The 25,741-nt window shown below is 40.7% G+C and overlaps 1 protein-coding gene across 7 annotated transcripts in view; it reads right to left on the bottom strand.

The window, feature by feature from the left end:
• Positions 1 to 585: 585 nt before the first annotated feature.
• The window catches only part of rab27b (RAB27B, member RAS oncogene family), a 74,086-nt gene continuing 48,930 nt past the window's right edge, over positions 586 to 25,741 (bottom strand). For 5 of the 7 annotated variants that reach the window (XM_031277426.2, XM_031277427.2, XM_031277424.2 and 2 more), the window contains 5 exons: positions 17,625 to 17,796; positions 10,365 to 10,453; positions 7,099 to 7,202; positions 6,435 to 6,558; positions 586 to 3,745 (listed from right to left, as the gene is read on the bottom strand). In XM_031277426.2, coding sequence (XP_031133286.1) covers positions 3,559 to 3,745; positions 6,435 to 6,558; positions 7,099 to 7,202; positions 10,365 to 10,453; positions 17,625 to 17,777 — 657 coding nt within the window. In that variant the 5' untranslated portion in view covers positions 17,778 to 17,796 and the 3' untranslated portion in view covers positions 586 to 3,558. The remainder of the gene's footprint in view (positions 3,746 to 6,434; positions 6,559 to 7,098; positions 7,203 to 10,364; positions 10,454 to 17,624; positions 17,797 to 25,741) is intronic. The other 2 variants (XM_031277429.2, XM_031277428.2) reach the window with 1 other exon arrangement.

Below are 25,741 nucleotides of genomic sequence, written 5' to 3'. Positions count from 1 at the left end.
GCATTTTTTCTATGAGTGAACAGCAGAATTTGGTCTGGGTTTGTCTGTGTTTCCTTTTTTTTCACACTGGTAGTTTAAATATAGGTGACCATAAGGTGAAGCCAAAGTGCTATGATGCTTTAACCTAGGATTTTTGTTTTTATGGATCCAGTGAGCACATATTACTGATAAAAAAAGTAATTAAATAATCAAATATTGAAATTCTATTTATATCTTTAAAATTACCACAGTAGTGTTTCCCATTAATAAGCCACACTTACAGTGTACTTAACATTACTGCTGACCCATTTGGCAGCCCCTGGTTTCAGTACACTTTAAAAAACCAACCTGCAGTAATATTACTATCATGCAGCTGTGAGCTGGGACTGCTATGTAAAACCTCCCTTTGGCTCACTGAAGGACAAAATAAGGATTTAGCTGCCAGCAGGTGGCAAGCAAAAGATAATTTCCCTTGTTTCTGGTGCAACTCAACTTGGCTCAAGATTTTTCATGAAGTAAGGCAGATCAAGGTGTTACTTGATATAAGGAAAACTGTTCGAGTTGCACTGACAAGAGATCATCTTGGACTCCAAGCTGATTTTTTTGTAATTTTACATTTTAATGGCTTCTAAAGACGGATGATCTTTTGCTTTGGTCAAGCATTGAGTCATGGTACAAATGCAGACTTTTAAACTAAACTCAGTGGAATTTAGTTTAAATATGCCGTGATTTCATAAGGTTCTCTGCACAGCAACTGCTATATGGTCTGGTATGTAATGACGAAAACAATATAGTGTTAAACAACAAAACAACAAAAATTTGGTCCACAGTAACTTCAAGGGTTGAACCAAAAAAGTCAGTTCAGAGCAAAGACAAATGGTCTGAAATCACTTCCACTGTACCTCTTATAGTTTATAATAGTGTATTTTCTCCATGTTAGACACACATGTTGATGATGAATTTGTAGGTTCATTTGACAACCAAGCTAAAGAGCACTATAGCAATGAAAAAACTAATATAAATGCAGTTGAGATTATATTCTCTTGACGGACATGAAAATAAAAAAGAAAGAAGTGTGAGATGTAAAGGATAGAACAAAAATATGACAACAGAAATAATAATATGTTTTCCATTTATTTTAATATAAATAATTGGTCACTTTAAATTCTAACAACATTAGTCATGTATGGGGCTTTAAAGCGATATTTCACTTTGTCTGATTTTCTGTTATAAAGAGATGAGAGGTCAACATGAAAAATCAGCTCCCCTGAAAAGCTGACTCACCCAACTGACATTTGCCGTTTTTTCCATTTTCAGAAAGGTCTATTCTCATGATAATGATGCTGATTAGATTAAATTATCCTCTCCACTCATACGGTCATTTAACTTTTTATTACTGCATATACTATATTGACTTACACGTCATGTTTGTTCCATCTGTAAAATACCCACAATCTTTCTTACGGTGACTTTGCGTCCCCAGAGCAACTGATATTTTTAGCTGACTTATCTCAAACTCCCACAGAGATTAAAGTATGTTCCGTCACAGTGGAATAACGCTTGAAAAAGCCAAGGCAGTAGATCAGTTTGGAACAAGCTGTCTATCCTGGTCTAGGACAGTCTATTAATGATAGATAGATATGGAGACTTTTTTTCTCTACTTCATGTGCCATGCTGTACCCATAAATCATCCTACAATATCAATGGTATACTATCTGCAAATCTGTCTGGCACCATCATGGAGATCTAATGGAGAGTTAGCTGTGCAACAGAAAAGTATAACCAAACTGCTAACAGAGAGATAGCTCAAGCAGTTGTGTGTCTCTAAGTTTTTAAAATGAACAGTTGGTAGTGGGGCTAGGAAACAGAAAAGATGTAGCCTATATACTAAGCAAAATATCCAATGTTATTAATGTAATGTAAAACTATCCAAATTATGCTATTTCTAATAAATCATATGGCAGTCAGTTCTGTAAGAATGGACAAAGAAAAGCACTGCAAGGTAGGTTACGTTAGCTTAACTTGTTGTTTTGGTATCAAAAGTCAGATAGAAAGGGGAAATTCGAGAACACTTCAAATATTGGCACAGAAAGCAACAACTCAACTGCAACAACCTAGTTAGTAAGCTAGTCTGGATAACAAGATGTTGGTTGTGTGGCAAGAATTATACAAAAATATGTTATTGTTAAAATATGTATCTGTTAATACTAGCATGATACTTGTAGCCACTGCTAACACTGATAAACCTATGTTAGCCATAGTTTGTGGCTAGCTAGCTACATAAGCTGCTAATCAGATGTGCAAACAGGAAGTCTGTGACGGTTAGCTGAGCCTGTCATATCAACATTTCTTCCAAGGTTGTTTTTTGAATTAGTGCCAACAGAAATATTCAATTCATCAAGGGTGTTGATCCAAAATATGAATATATAATACTGCTTTACACAATAATCACTAGAAACTGGAAATAAACAGAACACTCTACTCTGACCAGTTCAGTTATGAAAAATAACGTAGGATCTGCAGAGGCTATTTACCCTCCTCCGCTTTGTGTCGTGGGTATCTCTATGTTGGGTATTTACTGTTACTAATATAAAGTTTGATATAGGCCCAATAATTATCTGCACAGCTCATTGTGGATTGAGCTGTCATTACATATCCTAAAGTTAGCCATATAAGCTAACAAGCGGACATTAGCTTAACAAACAGCCATTTTCACTCAGGTGTCTAAGACCTCCACCGTAGCCAACTACTGTATATTAAATACAATTCGGTGCATTATTAGCAAACGTCTTGCATCTGTGAATGAGACAAAACGGCTTGAAACACTGAAAAATTGCGATACATGGCTAATACAGGTACAGCATTGAAAACAGTGTGAAACTAGGGTGCAACCAAAAAAGAAAATGGTCACAGTTGCTCACCCTGGTCCAGGAGGAAAAGTGTAAGGAGAGGACCATGAAATCATGTACACAGGCACACAGCTGTTAAACTCTTTACGGTCCAGATCAGGCTGTCATCATCAAGTGACAGCCTAAACAGGAGGCAACATCTTTCCCCTGTTAGAAGTGTTGAACTTAACACAGTTAAGGAGTTCAAATTAAAAGTTTTAAACATCTCCTCTTTCCTGTGTAGATCCATTTAAATCATTCAAACCACTTGCGAGCAGACAAATTGGAAGTGTGCAGGGCTTAATTCCCAGGCTGCATGTTTTAAACGAGGCACATTATGTGTCTGACAGTGATGGAACTGTCCCCTCCTGTTTTCATTTCCTCCTAAACAGAGCTCAAAGGCAGACAGGCTGAGACTGTATTACCTCGAATATCCACTAGAGGGGGACAGGGTTGTTTCATTGCCCTCTGGCAGACACTTTGGGAGGAGAAAGAAGAAAAAAAGGGGGGAAGAGAAAGAAAAGAGCAGCAGAAGATGGTCAAAGGTTAGTTTTAAAGAGAAGAAAGTGAACAGGAGAAGATGAAGACACATGCAATCAAAGATGACAGAGAAGGTAAAAGAAGGAGGGAATGTTGCGAGTAGAAAGGACAGTGGGACAGAGGAGCGCTGACTGGTCGTTTCCTTCTTCATCTAGCATGCACATTTCTTCTCATTGGGCTGCGCTTCAGCGAGCTTTGTTGCCCCGTTCCCATTGGCTGGCTCAGCGGGCGGTTTGTCGACGCACTGCTCCATCCTCTTCATGACCAGGTCCAACAGCGTTATGACCGCCTTGTCAACCTCCGCTCCTGTCGCTGCACTCGTTTCAAAGTACGGAATCCTGTGGCCAACAAGAACAGAAGTATTTTTTAGGACCTTTTTTTTTTTATTATTATTCCCATCAGTTTTTTATTGATTTCAATTGGTTATATGGAACCCTGAAATACTGTCCACTCTAGAGCGGGGTACAACTTTGAAAGATTTCATTTAATATGGTAATAGAACGCCCATACAGGTATGTTAAAAATGCTAATTGGATTATTATTACATTTTAATTTTGACTCAAATCACACATACATACATAATGGGTAAATTAGACTTCTTCTGTGGAATATTTTCAAGTTTAAATTGGCTTCCATAGATTTCAGTTAATTTCCATTAAAATCCTCTTGTAGAGATTTGAAACTTACTGCAGATAGAGAGTTCATAACAGACAATAAGGGTCATTTATTTATGGAGCATTTGGACCCCCAAAACATGGTGTAAACCGTGTGCACAGATTGATAAATTGAGCAAAAGGTTGAGGGGAAGATTTACAGAATGCATCTGGCCGTATTTAGTTGTTGTACAAGTAAATGAAAGCACATATACTATGTGAAAGCAGTATATAAATTACATAGCTTCACAACTGTCTAACCCCCGAACCTTTAATTCTGAAGATCTGAGTCTTATTTCTTGCCATGAACACATCTTAAGCACTTCTCCAAATATTTTTTTACCCTTACACTTTAATCCGTACACCAAGACAACAAGACCCCTTGGTTTATTAATCTGCTTACTCAGTTTAGTAATTACTCTGCATATATTTCCAAATCAATATTTCTTATACTGAATGACCCTCAGGAGGCTTTGCAGGGACTAGCAGGGACTGTTTGGTGGAAGGGACAAACCTGCAGGACAAGAAGCAACCACTTAAGATGTGTTTGGTTGTTTCTGCATTACAAAGGTTGCTGTCAGACAGACAGTGAGATAACTGAGTTTCTTAAACATGCTCTGCTAACTGCATCAACACATGATGCTAACATAACTTTGATAATTAACTTGTTTTAAGTTGACTCATTGAGGTCAGGGTACAGTACACTGGAATAAACTTAATTTAAACCATCTATAAACTGACGGATTGTTTGGAAAATGATCAGCAATAATGAATACAATCCAAGGTACGAAAACCATCACGTACAACCACTTAGTCCGAAAACAACCAATAAGTCATAGAAAAAACAATCTATGACAATTTTAATAATACATTGTTTAAGTAAGAGGGTAAAATATCGAAAACTATTACAGTTTACTATTACAGCCTCATAAATGATCAATAGATTTGGTACAGTGTGTAGGAATTTCTCCCATCTAGCGGTGGAATTGTATTTTGCATTCAAACGAATAGTGCTCTCTAGCGCCTCGCTTTTTCAAATGTGTGTTGCAACTACGGTAGCCGTTATGTACCAAGAAGCTATGACAACATGTCTTCCAATTTTCGTTTTTTGGCGACGAGGATTCCTTCTCCTGTGGCTCGGCATAAGTATGATCCTCCATTATGATCTAAAGTGCAGTGCAGGATTTCAAATTTGCCGGAGCAGTGACAAGCGCCTCTCACTGAGCTTCTTCTCCGTTTCAGCTGGTTTCAGTCACATGACGCTGGCTCTGAACGAAAACGCGTTGTGGATTAGCTAGACAGGTAGACTGGTGCTTTATGTCCCTCTCAGCCATTAGAGTTTTTCAAAATGGCGGAACAACACGGAAGCCTCCTTGGACTTGCCCGTCCGATGTTAATACAGATAAGAAACCCTTCGCTTACGAGGATATAGTCAGATCATTGGCAGAGGTAGTTTTACCCCAATGAGGACATATTTATGAATGAAGACATTGGTTTTAGCTAATCAAATACTTAAAACACTACACAGTGTACCTTTAATAAATACGAATATTGATAATAACACTTTAGTGGTGGTGTTTTTTGATTTATTGTCACATTTGAAATCGTTTAAAATAGACAGACAGATTTGACCTTCCCTGTTTGACATGTACTGTTTGATGGATGTGGAAATTAGACCCAAGCCATCAATTAAGTATGTAATCTGTCGATACATTTTACTGTAAATGTAACATTTAATTTACAGTATCTGACGTTTACACTGTACCTTAAGTCCCTAAACATTTTTAATTTCCCCAGAGTTTAAGACTGAGTTTATTACTTCCTGGAACAGAATTGTGTTGCCAGGCAACATCAGACCATGGTCTTGGCTGGCTGGAATGACACCAGGAAACAATTTCTGCCTTGTCTAACAGGAAGTAATTTGTTGAGATATTGTTAAGATGACAACAAGAGTTGTGTACTGCCTATCTGTAAAGGTCTGTTTTGTCTCACTGCTTTACTTAAGTTTAGCCTGTGTGTGTGTGTGTGTGTGTGTGTGTGTGTGCGTGAGTGAATGTGTATGTGTGAGACACTTCACAACTGCATCCCTGTTATAATATTCAAGTCGAGTTTTCAAGCATCCCATGCCCCTCGAAAATGCAATTGCGTTGCAGAAAAATAATAATCTTTACAAAAACACCTTTGTGCTAGGGCCCTAATAAAACACACTTGATAAAATAGTGAAAATGTGAAATTATCAGTTATCTTATAGATATCGGGCCATGAGAATTATTGGTTATCGTGTTGGCTGAAATAAATCCATATCGTGCATCCCTAATCCTTACTCCAAGTAAAACACATGGACCAAATACTGTACGAGGAAAAACAAACCTACCCATATTTATCAGCCAGCTCCTTGGCCTGTTTCTCCTGAACCTCCCGCTGGTCGGCCAGATCCGCCTTGTTTCCTATCAACACAATATCTGGATTCTCACAGTAGGCATTGGCTTGTAGCTGGCCTGGGAATGAATTCAAATACACAACAGCAAACAAATGAGATTAAATGTAAAACAGAAATCTATGCAAAGCTGTATGTGCGACTAGCCTGGAAATCCAGGGTCTGGCATTGAGTAATGAAGACGGCCCAACTCGAGCACCAAGCATGTATTTGAAAATCTCACTGCACGCAATTACGTAGATAACACTACGACCAATCACAACAATACACGGGGTGACCTATCCAGAGCCCCATATGCTTAGCTACCAGCAGAGCTAACTGGTAGATTAAACTGTCATCATCTGTTTAGCTCGCCTCTGGCCCGCCTATATCAGATACACCGATGTGATTGGTGCAGCTCGGCTACAAGGGCATAGTTAATGAGCATCATTACTCGATGCCAGTGACTTGCTGAGCAAATTGAAATTGTGCTCTCGCGAGAACTCCGATTTCCAGGGTAATGTGCGACAGGTGTTGGGCAGAATTTGGATAAAGGAGAAAAAAATTGTTTTGCTGTAAAGTAACGGTTTATATTCATAAAGAAAGTGTAATGTTAACATACTCATCCAGTTTCTGACATTGAGGAAGCTCTGCTGGCTGGTGAGATCAAACATCAGCAGGAACCCCATGGCATCCCTGAAGAACGCCGTTGTCAGGCTGCGGAACCTGGAACACACAACAACAAAAATTAACACCACAGCTGAGATTTGAAGTCAGAGCTGCAGTCCCTCTAACAGTGCTGCAGGAAAATATAGAAGTGAACTGAAAAAAATAAAACAAAAATTATTTCTCAAACAGTTTCGAAGTTTGTCTTGGTAGTGATTTTTAAAATCCAGCATGAAGACATTAAGGCACAAACAATGGCATGTGTTTTATGTACATTCTATATATTTTTGTGACATCGCTGCTCTTTGCAGATGATGTGGTCCTGATGGCATCATCGGTCTGTGACCTTCAGCACTCACTGGATCGGTTCACAGCCGAGTGTGAAGCGGCTGGGATGAGGATCAGCACCTCTAAATCTGAGGCCATGGTTCTCAGCAGGAAACCGATGGAGTGCCTTCTCCAGGTAGGGAATGAGTCCTTACCCCAAGTGAAGGAGTTCAAGTACCTTGGAGTCTTGTTCGCGAGTGATGGAACAATGGAGCGGGAGATTGGTGAATCGGCGCAGCGGGTGCGGTATTACATTTAATTTATCGCACCGTTGTGACGAAAAGAGAGCTGAGCCAGAAGGCAAAGCTCTCGATCTACCGGTCAGTTTTCGTTCCTACCCTCACCTATGGTCATGAAGGTTGGGTCATGACCGAAAGAACAAGATCCAGGGTACAAGCGGCCGAAATGGGTTTCCTCAGGAGGGTGACTGGTGTCTCCCTTAGAGATAGGGTGAGAAGCTCAGTCATCCGTGAGGAGCTCGGAGTAGAGCCGCTGCTCCTTTGCGTCGAAAGGAGCCAGTTGAGGTGGTTCGGGCATCTGGTAAGGATGCCCCCTGGGCGCCTCCCTAGGGAGGTGTTCCAGGCACGTCCAGCTGGGAGGAGGCCTCGGGGAAGACCCAGGACTAGGTGGAGGGATTATATCTCCAACCTGGCCTGGGAACGCCTCGGGATCCCCCAGTCGGAGCTGGTTAATGTGGCTCGGGAAAGGGAAGTTTGGGGTCCCCTGCTGGAGCTGCTACCCCCGCGACCCGAGACCGGATAAGCGGACGAAGATGGATGGATGGATGGATATTTTTGTGACATATAAGATATATACATACTGTATATATGATATATATATGATATATATACTGTATATGATATAATCTATGAATATGCAAATATTGCTCATTTCAAAAGTATAACTACTGGACACACAAAATGTACCAAGGGTAAATATTGTGTGCGGTCGTTTGTATCCACAACAGTTAGTAATGTATGTTCTGTGGCCTGCTGGGCTTCTGGGTGTGACACCAGCAAGGAGCATGACTCTGTGTAAACATTTGGCAAATATGTAATATGCAAACAATCAGGATCAAGCAGAAGATATTAGGGTGTTTCCACAGTAAACAATCTGACGAGCTGATCACACAGGTCAGGCGGAACAATGACTGGGTCAGAGGATCATGAACATCAGCTTATGAGAATAGGAATTTGTTCCGTTACACTGAGCTGAAGAAATGAAGTTAAAATGATGTAACTAACACTGACTCATCCTGCAGTGAGTCATCATCAGGCCTTTATAAACAGATTCAAAAGAACGAGGCCAGTTTCAATTAAAGACCATACACACTCACGCATGTATGATTGACACCCAAGGACACACACAAAGATACTGATCTGTTGTTTCCCACTCGAACCATTCAGTGTGATTATACATGCTCGATTTCAGCAATGATCTTTATCGTTTTAAAGCTATAGTGCCTAGTTTCTGTCGCCCCCATGAGGAATTGTAAGTCGCTGTCGGTGCATCCACATGATACAAGCCTTCCGTGATCGCGCATGTGCCCCCACCCCTCCTCCACGCAGTTGCAAATACCCAAGAAGGACACGGAGGATTAAAAAAAACATGATAAACTCTTCAGAAGAGGTTATTATCTTCACCCAAGCTTCTGCGCAGGAGAGTTACCGGATGCCACAATCTTCTGAACATAGCCATACTGAGAAATACAGAGAGAGTTGTGAGGAGCTGATAGTCTTAATTAGCTTTGTAGCAACTCATTTGGCAATGGCTTGAATGTAACAGACGTTCATTAATATCAAAAAGTTATGCACTAAAGCTTTAATCTTTAATCTTTGACCATAACTGTCAACTGCAGTGACTGCCGCCTGGTAACAACAATTAATAAACATTAAATTATGTTGACTGTAAGTTAGACTGCAAATGTTACATTCTGCTGCATAAAAAAACAATCTAAACCCACTGAGGAATTATTTCCCTCATTGAGGTGGAAAGTTTATGACCGGCAGACACATGAACATAATGAGATGTTCCTCTTGGACAAAAGGAATGCTGGGTGCAGCTGTCTGCTATGCCCTGCTATGCCCTGCAGTGCCCTGCTATGCCCTATGCCCTATGCCCTGCCACTATTTCTAGTCATAGTTCCATTATCTTTATAGTGACTATTATTGCCACTGTTCATCACACCCCCAACCGGCACCTTCAGACACCGCCTACCAAGAGCCTGGGTCTGTCCGAGGTTTCTCCCTAAAAGGAAGTTTTTCCTCGCCACTGTCACACTAAATGCTTGCTCTTGGGGGAATTACTAGAATTGTTGGGTCTTTGTAAATTAAAGACTGTGGTCTAGACCTACTCTATCTGTAAAGTATCTTGCGTTAACTCGTTATGATTTGATACTATACATTTTTTTTTATTGAATTGGATGTCTGGACATATCTGCAGAAGACTGCCAGGAAAGGCCAAGAAGATCGCCAAGCACTGCTGTATATCTATATCTGTACTATTAGGGTTGTCACTATTTCGATTTGAAATCGAAAATAGATCAAAATGAGCTTTTGATTTCGACAATCGAAATGCGACTTCAATGGTGCATGTAATTGCACTTTGTTAATTTTGAGAAACTCAAAACTTTTGTTGGAAAGTACCCTTCTGCCATCTAGTAGCTCTTATTGTGGCATTGCTGTCACTGCCGAAAAGAAAATTGTTTAAATCCAAAATTGAATGGGATTGTGACCGTAAAATCGAAAGTAAAATCAAATCGTGGATGGACAACTGTGAGCAGATTTCGGAAAAGTGGACTCAGTATAGAGAAACGTGCGTAACCAAAAACTAAACTGTAAACTGTAATTGTCCTGATGGAAGAAAAGAGGCAGTCTAGTGTGACGGACAGCCTACCTCTCCTGTCCAGCTGTGTCCCAGAGCTGAAGGTGAACCTTGAAGGTTTTCCCCGTGGTTGCCCCATTGGGGTTGGACGCTGTGTACACCTGAAGAAAAAGAAACAACACTAGTTTTTATCCATCGGATACAATAAATGTGTGGTGATCTGTTTCGACGACAGCAAACTACAGTCTCCAGAATGCAACACCTCTATATTGTAATTATGACCTTTAAGAAGGTAGGATCTATTGCAGTTCTAGGCATTTGTTTGAACTGAGAGGGCCTGATACAGGGGAGACTTAGTGTAAAAAAAAATATATTGTTGAAGAGAAAAATGAAAGGAAATGTGTTGTGTAGGATCCCATTAAAGGGGCAGCTACAGACATTCACTAGGCCCTTGCCTCTAGTTGTAGACGACATTCCTTCAAAAACATAATTAAAATGCAAAAAAAAGACAACCACCTATTCATTTTAATGACCCCTGTGTTGCCGACGCAGAGGCATGACCCTCACTCAACTTTATCTGGCAACACACTATGTTGACAGATCAAATATGTGCTGAAAATACTCTGTTCTGAACTTTGTTTGCGGAAAAACGTCCTACTTGCTGGGTAGCAAACGCTTACTAGCCAGCTGTCTGCAGATATCAGGCAACACAAACAGCAGGAGCAGAGAATCAGTGTGCAGACTGCAGCCTATACACATTCAAAATGAATGGAAAGGCACGCGTTTTCTGACGAACGCCTAAGTGTGTGTGAACACAGCCTAAGGCCCTGTTCACACCTGGCATTAACGCGTGTCTTGGGTGATACGATCCTAAGTGGACATTCCTATGTAGGTGTGAATGCACATGGGTTGGAAATTAACTTTTTTGTCCACCTGCCACTGTGGCTGGTGGATTCCAACATCGAGCAGCCGCTTAATAGATTCCAACAGTTTTTTTTTTGGTTGGTGAGTGAAGCAAATCTAGCAGCCACTTGCATATTTTTCCCACATTTGGCTGGTGGCTGGTGTTAATTTCCAGCCCTGGACTGCACCCAAGACACATTGAGGATTCATTGGCCACATTTTCACATTATATTAAAATCTGATCACAGATCACCAAAGACACAAGGTAATGCCAGGTGTGAACAGGGCCTAACAGTGATCTGGACGGTGATCCTGACTCTGTAATTATGATGAAATTCCTGTGTGCTGCAGCTTGATGGGTTTGTGTCTCTGCAGGAAGCCTCTGACGCCATTCACACTTCTCACTCTCCCAGATGAGACACTCTTTAAAGCTGCGTTCACACCGATCACGCTGAGAGCAATTAGATTAACTCTTTCCAGATGATAACTGACTTTTACGTCTGGTGGAAAATGATGACCCTTCTGACAGTGCGAGTCCTTTATAGTGGAACGTGTGGTGCAGTTTGCTTGAAGGTTGAAGATTGCTGGATTTGGACATTGAGTTTGGCCACAAATGAAGTTCAGCGTAAATTCTTTCAGGAAGACTTCTAAACCTCATCCACCTCTCTCTCTTCCTATAACTGATCAGCTGTTTCGAGGCGTTCACTTTTCAGTTAAACCAACCAGAACTGGCCATGAATTTCACGAGCCAATCACAGCATGACATCCCTGCTTTAAATCTGTTCTCTCTGCTGGCAAAGCGTGCAACCCTCCTCCTCCCCTTCCACCTCCAGTCATCGTCACCCATGGCACCCTGGGTCCTCCTCCGGCAGACCGCTCCCGTCGGCTCCTTCGGTCCGGTCTTCGGGCTCCTTCACCACCACCACCACCACCAGTGTCTAGACTCCATCGGGGGGATATGTCTTGGTTTCTCTACCCCATTAAAAAATATTTTTATAATGATGGAGTCTAATCTCCAAAGACTAAAGACATTTCACATTATGTATCAGTGTTTCCCACAGCACTTTCCAGTTTAGGCAGCCCGCCTTAACAACATCGTTTATTCACATTTAAAGGGATAAATCGCCATTTTACTGTCGCGTGCGCGTCAGAGTTTGTCAACAAATGTGCGGGCAGCTGGGGCATGCCCGGGCATAGACGGGGTGATGGACTTACCAGAGCGTTGGCATATGGCAGGAAGAGAGCATTTATATATGTATCTCTGTCCTGTTCTTCACATCAGTGAGACTTTCTTCTCTTGTTTCAACGAAGTGAATGCATGACGAAGTGACTGGAAATATCCATCACCTCTCGTGCGTGGATTCTCAATGCCCCGGCTGCTGCCCGGTCTTTGAGACACAGCTGTTGTCTGTTTTTTTAATCACTACACGCGGTTCACAATACACGGTTAGTTAGCGTAGTTAACACTACACACAGTGAAAATACGTGTCCTGTTTTTATTTCACGCATACTATCTGCTTTGAGTGAGTGAATCTATGGGCTGAGCTATTATCACAGAGCTGTTTGTTTTGGAGAAGAGTTGTCAGGCGAGGTGGAAGAGAGCGTGTCACGGAGGATAATAGGAGCCATGCGTTTTTTTTAATAGTATAATGAGCTTAAAATTGCACATTTTTGAAAAGCTGGTTATTTATTAATTATAAATTATTATTGAAATGTAATACTTAGTGTATTAGTGTAGTGTGTAGTAACAATATAATAAGTTAACACACTCTGCAATAGTCCCACTGACTATTTGGTGTCAGTCAAAATCCAAGTTTAATACCCAGCCCACATTAAAAAGGGCAATTCGTAATATGGCAACTTATTTTAGGATGATTCAATGATATTTTTCCAAGATGTTTGTGGTCTTTTTAAAGCTAAATAATCCTGTCAAACACCATGTAACTTGTAAGATATTCAATCGTTTTTTCTTTTTTTCAAGAAACAAGTTTTAAGAGGACTGGATTGCCTGGCTGTCACGCCAACAACCCACAATGCCAAAGAAAGAGAGACAGAAACAAAACTGCAAATTTACTGCATAAACTATATAATAACAATACGAATTGGAAAATTAAAACTTAGGGCTGACATTTAAAAAAAGAGAAGCAATTTCAAAATGATTACTGATTCTGCTTACCTCAGATCCTCAGGGTGTTCCAGTTGCCAAAACACTGCACAGCAATTGTTTGCAATACTCACAGACAAGATTTTCAGGAAAGTTAACACTGGAACAATTATTTTATCTTTTTCTACAGCCTTCACATTGCGAAGTAACCCTCCAGGAATGTGCATGTACGATATTTGATTGGCCAAAGCACCTTGCGTTGCAGCAGAAGTTAAACCTGATTAGAGCTGGGCAATATATTGATATTATATCGATATCGTGACATGAGACTAGATATCGTCTTAGATTTTGGATATCGTAATATGGCATATGTGTTGTCTTTTCCTGGTTTTACAGACTGCATTACAGTAAAGTGATGTCATTTTCTGAACTTACCAGACTGTTGTAACTGTTCTATTATTTGCCTTTACCCACTTAGTCATATCCATATTGCTGATGATTATTTATCAAAAATCTCATTGTGTAAATATTTTGTGAAAGCACCAATAGTCAACACTACAATATTGCTGCGGTTGATATCGAGGTATTTGGTCAAAAATATTGTGATATTTGATTTTCTCCATATCGCCCAGCCCTAAGCCTGATTTCAACTTTTTTGCTAGATAAGCCTGCGTTGTCACCTCCACTGGGTGCCAGACTGGCTCCATTCGAATGAATGAAAGGGCTGTGTTCACACAGGGCTTAAGTCAGTCTGAAACACGTTCTTAGGAACAGCCAGCCTCAGATCCTAGGCGAGCAGCAATAATTAAAACATAAAGTCTGAAAAACAACTCCTAACTGACTAGTAACCAGTGAGGTGTGGCCAGAACAGAGCTGATGTGATCTTGTCGTGTTGAATTGATGAAAGCTGAGCAGCTTGTACCAAACGCAAGTTAATTTAAACATAGATATAAAATCGTGTTGATTTGAGTCAGTTCAATGCGCGACTATGTAAGGTCTGCTGAATTGCAAGATAACGTTAAGTGCAAATACATTGGCCAACAGCAGCACGAGTAGAGTCAAGAGTCATGAAGTCTTTATCAATGTATGTATTGTTGGCTAACCTTAGCCACAATAAGCTACTGGTCATGTAAAGCCCAGCAGAACAAATGAAGTGTGAACTGGTTCTCATATTCAGCTGTTTTCTCAGAAAACAGAAGAGACGGACATATTCACTATATTCAGCTCAGTTTACAGCAGCATGAGATTTGGCTACTGACAGCACTGAGCTACAGCTGTGATCACACGTCTGCTTCTGTTTGACTCTTGACTCCTGAACACGGGGTGTGATCTTAGCACACACACACACGCACACACACACGCACAAGAAGTGAGGAACAATAATCAATCCTATGAGTCATCCAGAGCGGTGGGATCAAAGCAGCATTGTCAGTATTTCCGACGTGCGAAGGCAGAATAGCATCAGGGTGACCAAGGCGAGCCTCACCCACTCTCTGATTCAGATAATCGCATCTAACATTTGGACATCTCCAGTTTACCCTGAAGAAAAGTGACTGAAGTTGAAAAAAAGAAAAGCTGCCCGTATACTAATTCAGCAGTTCCACGACATGATTATAGCATGTGTCTTGGATATATTTATATTCAGGTATATCTTGTAGGGGTGACCCGAAAAATCGACATGAAAAATTTGCCAAATCTTCTCTGCCAGTGCCAAACAGCTTATTCTGCCATTGACTCGTTTGGTGTTTGGTGGATTGGATGATTGAAGTTTGAAGAAACAAGACAACTGGCAATTTAACAATTTATTCATTCCACAAACAGGAGTCTCAGTAGCGTGTGGAAGAACCATACACAGCCACAACAGCCTGGCACCTCCTCATCACGCTGGTCACCAGCCTGGTCAAACACTGCTGTGGGAAGGCATCCCATTCTTCAACCAGCATTTGTCGCAAGGCAGCCAACGTGGTTGTGTTGGTCACTCTGGCACGAACAGCACGCCCAAGCTGATTCCACAAGTGTTCAATAGGGTTGAGGTCAGGACTGCTGGCAGGCCATTCCATCCTCTCCACTCCCACATTCTGGAGGTAGTCTCTGATAAACCCTGCCCTGTGGGCGCAAGCGTTGTCTACTTGGAGGATAGAGTTCGGTCCCAGACTGTGGAGATATGGGCTTGCCACTGGTTGCAGAATCTCATCTCTAAATCAGGCACGTGATTGGCAGCACCTGGGGGTACCAGGGGCTCAAAACAAGTGTCAATAGCAACAGCAAAATAACCTGTTTGGCAATGGCAGAGAAGATTTGGCAAATTTTTCATGGGCACAACCCACATACTCAGCACTGCTGCTCATCCCACAAATGCATGTTCCTTAGAAATGGGGCACCATTTGAAAGAGAACTAAACCAAGGGGGTAAGCTTCTCCTCACAACGCGTAGCTCCTATGGCGCCATTTTGATGCTAACAAGCACTCACCCCCCGTTAGCATCACATTGACTGCCATTCATTTTGATGTCACTTTGACAGCGAATAACTTTACATCTGAAGCATGTAAAGACTCTATTTGTCCATTGTTTATTTCTAAAGAAACATGACAATGTATAAAAGGCTCCATTACCTTGTACCTCACGTTATGGCTCCGTAGTAGATGTTTTTGTAAAAATAGGCTAACGATTATGTCATAACCACGCGACTTACTGTCGCATAGTAGAGGAATTACCGTATAGTACAGGAGAAGCTCTCAGGCAGTTTGGACTTACATTAGCTGTTTAAGTTTAATTACTAATGTTAACTAGCATTTTAGTTAGCAATAATTAGCCTGTGCCTATGTTATCTCCTTACATATACCTACGCTCTCCGTCTCTGCAAGATTGGGAATGACTGAGATTTCTCTTGGCACAGCTACCAGAAGACTTACAACTTTCAGACAGGTTGCTCACGTCACATTCACGTCGTCTCTCTCAGTTGGAGGCTGCGCAGTAACGCTCGGCGCTCACCGGAAAAGTGCTTCTAATATCCTTCACTGGTCTCCGTCCAGAGCAACGGGATCTGTTGGTCCATTCTATATACAGTCTATGAACTAAACAGGCTTTCCAACGGTATAAGATTTATTGCCAAAAAGCATTGTATTGACTCAGTTACCACAGCTCCGTTTTAAAGCTAGACTTGAGATATTGATATCATATGAAACTACACGATCTAGGGAATCCATGCCATGCTAAATAACGCTCCAAAGTTCTCCAAAGTGAAATTTTGGCGAGAGAAAAACTGGCATGGCCATTTTTACAGATGTATGGCTTTAGGTATACCATCTCTGCACCACAGCCTCTGCACTAAAGAAAGCAAAAAAATAATTGTTGACTGCTGTAGTGTGTTCATGTTAAATAAAAAGTACATTCACGTAACCGCTTTGGGATCAATTCTTAATGTAAGTATAATGTACCAGGTTAGAGGGTTCATTTTACACTTTACAGCAATAGTTCACTGAGAATCTCTTTCATATCCACGAAAAATGGGTATAGTAACTGAAATATCCCTAATAGAATTGATATTGAATTGAATCAAATTGAGTCGCCAATCAAATCGTATCGGGACATTGTGAATCGGCGTCGAATCGATTCAGAAAATCAGTGGCGATACCCATAGCATACATTACCCACAGTGCAACTGCTTTTGGGTTATGTAGCCACGAGCCACTAGCATGCAGCAGAGATAAAGAGCTACAGAGGAATGGGAAGCTCACTACTTTATAACTCCACTCAATTTATCAGTCACACTGCTCTCTATTAAGCAGCATTTTCACCTCTAGCCAGTGGTTCCCATCCTAGCAGTCAGGCCCCCAGGGAGTCGCAAAATAAATCTAAGGCGTCACAAAATATGAGAAGGAATATCTATATATAAAGAATCACATTTAATGTATCAGATTTCTATTTCTTTCTTTCTTCACTTCTTCAGTTCTCAGGCCAAGAAAGTTTGGGAACCATTGCTCTAACCAATGATTGTTCAGTATAATATACTATATATACATATAATATAATGATTGTGACTCAGCTCAGCGGCCGCTGTGGGAGAAAAGCAGCAGAAAATCCAGACCTGACCCTGTGTTTGTTCTTTGATAAGTAAAGAAAATGCCTGGATTACCAGCATGTAAAGTGAGCATGTGGAGGTTGGCATATTGGTAAAACTGACGTCTGTTGAGCCAAATCTTAAGATGAAGTAGCCTTTATTCAAAACTAGAAGCAGAAATATCTCAAACCTACCAGAAGCATGCACATGCATACATTTCCCTGCTTTTGTTCTTAAAAAATGATTAACATGATATGGAACTCACCACTCTCTTTTCCCTGAAGTCGATGCCGACTGTGGTGATGAACTTGGGGTTGAACTTGTTGTCTGTGTATCGGTACAAGAAGGTGGTCTTCCCCACGCCAGAGTCCCCCAGGGCAAGGAGCTTTATAAGGTAGTCATAATCCCCATCAGTCATAGTGATGCCCGCAAAAAAACTGTGGAAACAGACAGAGAGGCATGTTAACATACAGTTAAAGTTATCACTAACACTAGCATTCTGGCTGTTAAAAAAAAGAAGAAAAGAAACAAACACTGACCAAGTTTGAGAAGTTAAAACTAGCCAATGAGAAAGCATACACAGTAATAGGAAGGAGATGGTGTGTGCTGTTATTTCAGACTGTTGAATTATGGAAGTGCGGTCAGAGGGTCCCACTGACCAGAACATGACTTTCTGGGAAAATGGTAACTCTGTGTGTGTGTGTGTGTGTGTGTGTGTGTGTGTGTACATTATTGAAGAAAGTTTAAGGACTACTGATCTAGTGAGTTGTAGTCTGGGGTCAGTTCGCCCCATGGCTAAATGTGGTATATTTAGAGAGAGGATCACAAGACTCTACAGTAATTTACTCAGCTGAGAGGAAGCACATATAACACTCTGCTTTATTACAGTGAGGCCAGTGATTAACCAGGAGCTCTGATCTCCTCACAATAATCTCACTGTACGTCAGACAGTACAGTGAGAATCAGAGTGACACTATTCACCAACCTCACTGAAGCAAAGATAGTACTGCAGTATATTTAAGCAGCACTCATTCCCTACGTTTGTACAAATAGCAGCTATTTCCAGACATCTAGAATAGAAAGACCAGCAGTGCACACGAGTGCAGACAGATGTTACAACTTTACTACCTGAGCTACGTACAGCCAGCCCAAATTGAGAGCTGAAGTAAGTAAGTAACACTTAATATGCAGTTACAAAGTGCTTTACACACACATGCACAATTACATGTGAAGAAATAAATAAGAATAAACATGAATTACAAAATAAAAATTCAATTTAAAATACAGCATAAAGGGGGTGTAGCACTTTACACGAAGGCTAATGTATAAAATGGGTTTTTAAAAGACTCTAAAAACAGTCCAGAGATTCGGCATACCTGACAGACTGAGGGAGAAGATTCCAAAGGGTTGGAGCTAAAATGGCAAAGGCACGATCACCTTTGGTTTTGTAGTTGGAGCAAAAGTTAAACCGGCCGTTAACAAACACCATTTCCCACGATCACGGGTTAAACCTCACCAGCTTGGCAGAAGAGATGAGTCCATGGACAAGTTGAGTGGCTGGGGCTATAGATCAAGAGCGAGAGGACCGAATGGTGCGTTTACATTTTGTTGCTATAAGGTTGGAAAGATGACATTAAAGTCCCAGCGAAACGGAAGTTGGAGCGTTTTAAGCATCTGTACTCCGACCTATTTCATAGTGAAATGGAATATTTAAGCGGTAAATCCAATCCTTCGCATTTGATTGGACCGCTAAAAAGTGGGCAGACTTATAGTTTAGCCCAGTACGGACTGGAGCTACCATAGGGAGCGAGCTACTGAGGACTGTTTGGCAATGGCTGCACATATACTTCCCTAACCTGCTGTTGCTGTTCGATCAGAAGAAGGATGAAAGATAAAAGGGAAACGTTGCAGATTTTCGAAAGGCTCTGTCACTGCAGCACATACAAGAACCATTTATTTTCAAGTATTAAGGCTGTATGTTAAAATTGTAACTGAAATAGGTAAATAATGTAATGCAGTAGATTCAATTTCTGGCACCAACTGCCAAAAGGCTCATCGTCTCTACCTACTTCTTCTATCCACGCCCAGCGGCACTTATTTCTGAGTCCTTTACGGGAGGAATCACACTGTGTGCCACACGCCGGAGATCCGGCACAGTACCGGAATACTTTAAGCCCTGTATGTGAACGTTTGTCTTTTTGTTATTTTCTACCTCTACGTGAACATAAAACAGATTTTTCAAATCGACAACTAGCCACACAATGACAACTCTGATAACAAAAGCAAACATGATTTTCTCTGTGAACTGAGAAACCAGTAGCCTCCTGTGTGAGAAAATCACACATCAAAAACGGCAAGGTTTGCCTTAGAAATGGTCTAGAGTAATGATAAAAAAAAAAAAAAAACTGCCTTTTTATTAAGCTCTAGAAAAGAGTCCTTATAACTCAGGTTTCCTTTATTTGTCGAGACACTTCAACACCACATGACAGTAAACTGGTAAATGTTATTTTTTCTTTCTTCCCTTGCTATCACACATTTAACATCCATCAGTCGTGGCGTCGGTGAAGCCCTCTGAAGGTGTGAGGCTGGGCGTAAGACAAGGGGGAGGGGTCATTGGTGGGAAAGCAGGAATGTTTGTAGCGTGATCAGTCGGTCAGTCATAACTCCCTGAGGGCGAACCAGTTAACAGCAGCTCGGTCAGCTGACGGCAGAGAACAGTCACCATGACAACGAACAACAAAACAGAAGAAAATAGAAGGAAGTATGTATTAGGATGTATTTAAAAATGTTCATTTTCTTGAGTAGTGGTGCCCCCCACCACAGAATAAGATTTGATTCTGAATGAATTCATTAGATTGTTATGCATTCATCATTTTTCAGTCATCTGTTCTGCAAAGTTTTTATTTTATCCAGAATTATTTATCATGCACTTTTATTAATTTACTTATATCCACCTTAATTATGCTTGTGTTTTTATTTGATTGTAATCAATCATCAATCAAATAAGCTTCTCTGACTGCAGCACTTTGGTCAACATGTCTTATTTTTGAAATGTACTCTTTAAATAAAATTATTTGACTAATATGTTCAGAATTTATTTTTCTTCTTTTTGGCTAACTAACATTAGTGAGCAACATACACACCAGCATACACAGACACGTCTACACTAATCGACTTTATATGGATATAATGGTATTCCTTTGAGAGGCCAACAGAGTATTGGCTGACATATATACTGACTTAAAGAGATATTTTGCTGATTTAAATCCAGCTCTGTGTCATGGCAGTGTTAGCATTGTGTTTAGATGAACAATGTTTTGTTTGTTTTCCCACACAAAGATGACATAGAGCTGGATTAAAATCGGCAAAGTATCCCTTTAATATACACAGTTGCCAGTTTACTACAGCCAGCTAAAACTAATGCAGTCTAATACAGCAGCCCAGCAATAAATCCTACTGCTTATAATGTTCAGTTTTTGTTCTGAAGTTGTTGATTCAACTTGAGTCATTTTGGACGCTGTAGTTTGTGCTGTGGGACTGTATTGCCTTAAAAGAGAAGTGTTTCTAATATTTAGCCTACCCTCATTCATATCCATAACTGGTTAAGCTGTATTAGGCTGTTAAAATAGACTGCATTATTTTTCAACTAGGCATACCTTATAAAGTGGCAACTGAGTGCATACCTAATAATAGAAAAATAATGGTTCACAGCTTTGCTACAATCAGGTTGTGGAGAAAAGCTTTTCTCTGGTGTCTGCTAAACCTTCTATCTTCCTTTGACACACTGAGTTTCTCTCTCCTCTCTCTTTCCATCTGTGTGCATCCATGTCCCAGAAATGCTTGTTACTAACCTAGCTCTGGGGAGCTTATTCCCCGGAGTCCTTGTGGGTTTTTTTCCGCCCAGCATGTTTCCTTGGATTAAGGTGGTACCAAAATCATGGTTGCAGCTGTCGCCGTGGTCCTGCTGCACGTCTGCTATGCCCTGTTACACCCTGCTACGCACTGCGGTGCCCTGCAGTGCCCTGCTACGTCCTGCTACGCCCTGCTACGTCCTGCTATGCTCTGCCGTGCCCTGCTATGTCCTGTAACGCCCTGCAGTGCCCTGCTATGCCATGAACTACTACAACTACTATTTCTAGTCAGAGTTCCATTATCTTTATTGTGACTATTATTGCCACTATTCATCACACCCCCAACCGGCACCTTCAGACACCGCCCACCAAGAGCCTGGGTCTGTTCGAGGCTTCTCCCTTAAAGGGAGTTTTCCTCGCCACTATCGCACTAACTGCTTGCTCTTGGGGGAATTACTGGAATTGTTGGGTCTTTGTATATTATAGAGTGTGGTCTAGACCTACTCTATCTGTAAAGTGTCTTGAGATAACTCTAAATAAAACTGAATTGAATAACAAGCAAGAACAAAAGCATAAACCACACAGAGACCTTCAAAATGTGGGAAAAAGGGGAAACAAACTGAAAAGAAGAAAAAAATAGAGTTAACCCCTTGCAGTTTCATGCCTAAACTGACCAGTGAAGTTGCAGATAACATCCATGTCTGCGCCAACTCAAATAATAATAATAATAATAAATGTAGTAAAGACTTTAAAAGAATTTAAGTGTATTATTTTGACAAAATACGGATGCTTCACATACATCTTCAACCCAGCGGCACAGAAGATCTGTACAATCACCACAGTTTAAAGATTATTGTCACCAATTCATAATCCAACCAAATGTCTCTCCTTCTGTTCCTGAGATATGGCTTTGAAATTATGTCACAGTAAAAATTTGAAGAAATTCCTGAGATATCGCGTTTAAGAATGGGATGGACGGACAACCCAAAAACCTAATGCTTCCATGCTGGCCACAGCTGTGGCCAGAGGCATTATTTATGTATGTATGTATGTATGCTGCACAGAGAAGAGATGACTTGAGAGTTTGTACACGGACACATCATCAGCATCACTATCAGAACGTCTATCTGCTCTTCCTCCTCTGTTATCCTTTACATTGTGAGGTAAAAGCAGATGGCACTGCTTTGAGTCGGACTCAAACAGCCTGCAGCTTCATAAACTAATAAAGTTGTATTGGGTTATCCATTAAAGGCCTGTTGTTTGTGTGTGTTTGTGTCTCTGGTTATATGGTATAAATACTCCTGTGTGTCCACTGTGCAAAGCAGATCTTTTTGTTCATTACTCTTTTGTATTAAATATTGGCAATTTTATATGCATAAAACATGACATGTTGCTACTGTATACTTCCACACTACCACTTAAATGCAGGACTTGCACTTGTAATTGAGTAATTGCACTAGTGGTATTGAAGCCTTTAAGAAAAGGACCAGCAGATTTCTTTCATTGAGAAATTAAACAGCATCTTCGTCAATATCTGCATCTTTTTGGTGTCACTGACTGACCTCGGAGCTTCAGAACACGGATTGAGAGCACAATAAATACATGACAGCAAGAAAATTACCTGAATTCTCTACAGAAAGTACAAGCAAACCAGATTAATGCCATGTGTTGGTACGCCATGACAACGCCGTGTGAAACTGCTGTGACATCATCTTCGACGCGACACTTGCTGACTCCTTTCCCTTTCATTGGCAACCGGACAGAGGATCGCCTGCACTTCGCATTGCATGGAACCTACACCGAGGTGGTACAAAAAAAAGTACCAGGTACCAGGTGCTATCCCCAGCCTTTGCTAATGGAAAACCAAAAAAGAGGGAGTCATGTTGAGCCGTCCCATGCAGTGAAAAAGCGGCATGAGAGTCTAAATCCTGCTAGTGCTCTAGTGTGTACTTGGGCATGCTAATATGCTCACAATGACAATGCTAACATGCTGATGTTTAGTGGGTATAATCAGGGTGCAATGTTTGAAAAAAAAACAAAGGGGGTGTTTTTTGATCAGGCACAACAAAACCAAACATGCGCAAATTAAATTCCCCTTCCAATACCATGGATATAGTGTCACTCAGCCGGCCATGCCAAAACACTTATTTATGAACTTCAGTATTTAATGGAAAATATCAAAATGAAATAGCACAACGTGGTGTCAACATAAAACACATCGCATTCAAGCCGGGGAGCGGAATTCACTTTGTGGCGAAAACAAAAGACTTTCACCCAGGAAACGCTCGTTTGATCCTCCTTTTTTAATGGTCTTTAGTGTTATGGTTTTGTACATTTTCTGTTTTTTGTATTGTACATTTTCTGTTTTTTGTACATTCTGTATATTTCTGTTCCCTGTTGTGTCGTTGTATCTTGTTGTGTCAAGTCTCTGTTTAGTTTATTTCATGTTTTCTGTCTGTTGTTCCTGTTTCCTGTTTTATTTTGATTTAGTCTGTTTTCTGTCTTGTCTTGTCTAGCTTTACTTTGTGTTTTCCCGCCTGTGTGATTGTCTGATGTGCTCCACCTGTTCCCCAGCCCTGGTGTCACCTGTCTTGCGTCTTCTCGTTACCTAGTTTATTTAGCCCCTGTGTTTCCTTTGTCTGGTGTCAGATCGTTTTGTATTCCGTTGTGTCCTGTCCCAGTAAGTTTGCTCCTTTTGTTTCCTGCCCGTGTTGCCGTCAGCCTGTGTTTTTCCTGTTGCTTTTGTATTTTTCTCTGAGTTCTTCGTATGGTTTTTCCAGCCTCTGAGCTGCCTTTTTTTGTTATCAATAAATCCCTGAACTCAAGCCATCTCCTGCCTGCCTGCCTCTCTCTCTGCGTTTGGGTCCACTATTCCTCACTCTTCACTACACTTTAGTAAGAGTCATCTGTAACTTCAGGGATATAATAGATGCTCCACATGGCCTGATAATCATCAGCACATCCATCTTGTGTTGTGGTGTTGCTTTTACAATCAACAGGTTAAATCCCACACTGAAGTGCTGCATGAATCAGTTCCAACACCAGAGGAGTGTACAGCCCCACAGAGAAGCATGAATCCACCTGACAGACCTGAGTGCAATTTCCAGTGCTGTGCTGCTCCAAACACACTTAGATTTATTGCACACTGTGCAATCAATCTGAATAGCTGAGCAAGAAGAAGAAATGTGCAATTTGTTTGAAGTCCTATAGCACATTTGAGGCAATTGTGTATAAATATGACTCCATTATGAGACAGGGAATTCAAACGTACTGACCTTAGTTAAACGGCTTCTACTGCTTAGATAATGTCAAAGACTGGATTAACTCTTAATTGTTTTATTTCATTTTGACAGAGGTCCTGACCAATGATCCTAAACACTTCAAAACAAAGACAGCTTCGACTCATTGGCCACCACTGTTATTGTTGACTCAGGGTTGAGTCTGGAGAAACATGTTAGTATAGTAAAATCTGACTGCATGTTCTAGTGCATACACTCTGTATAACTACCCTAGTCATGAAGGAGTCCACACTTCATACTGATGTCCATATTCACCTTTTTTCCTTATAGAAGTATGATGGAACACCGTGAAAATGTGTTCGCCTGGTAGACCAGCAGTAGAATAAAACAAAACAGGAGCTTAACAGTTCGCTATTCACGGTCGCCATTTCCCTCCTCCGTTTACGCTTCTCACCAAAACATCCGGTCCTGTATCTTGTAGCTAACTTACTTAAAAGTCGTTCGCACTGAATATACCAAAAGACAAAATACAACTCAGTTTAACTCATAAAGAACCTGAAATTCAGTGAACAATTTTTTATAATAATGTATAAAACTGAAACCACCTAGCAATCGTACAGATCGCTTATATTCATTTTCGGTGTTGTCACGGCAACAAATATACACTTTCCAGCGTCAGCTACACTCTGCTCAACACTGATGAGCGTAGAGGGTGTTGTGTGTTTCGGGTTCATTAGATCTTTATACATAATGCACTCTTGATCCTTTTAATTAAATCAATAAATAATTCATATCATTCAAATATGTTTTTTTTATCCAAATCCAAGTCAGATTTCCAAATTAAATGTATTCTCTCTAAGTACAGATGGTTCTGGGCAAACTGTGTCTCCGTTGTAGAGTTTATAGACCCAAAACAATATGTTAGTTTTCAGAGAGGCAAAGAGAGGAAAACACATTTCGAAGGATTTTAAAGAGAGTCCACCAACGAGATATCAAATAAAGGTTTCAACGTAATCAGTCAAATGTCTCTATGTTTGAAGTTTGTAGATGTAACAGCACTGGTTTATACAGAGAAACATCCCAGGAAAAGCTACCAATACATATTTTAAGGATTTTCATCCTACCACTAAAACAGCAGGGGTATGATGACAGCTTGGCCTTTTCTGTGTTAATTATTGATCGACACCGACAGGATTAATCGGTCTCTTCTCACTGAAAATGCTCACTGCGGTTTGAAGTAGCTCACAAAAGAGGAGTCACAAATCACGAAGATTAGATTGTTGTAAATTGAG

Source organism: Sander lucioperca, chromosome 14 (assembly GCF_008315115.2).
Source record: "Sander lucioperca isolate FBNREF2018 chromosome 14, SLUC_FBN_1.2, whole genome shotgun sequence".
NCBI lineage: Eukaryota > Metazoa > Chordata > Actinopteri > Perciformes > Percidae > Sander > Sander lucioperca.
Note: the sequence above shows the minus strand (reverse complement) of the source record. Positions and strands in the feature narration are given on the sequence as shown.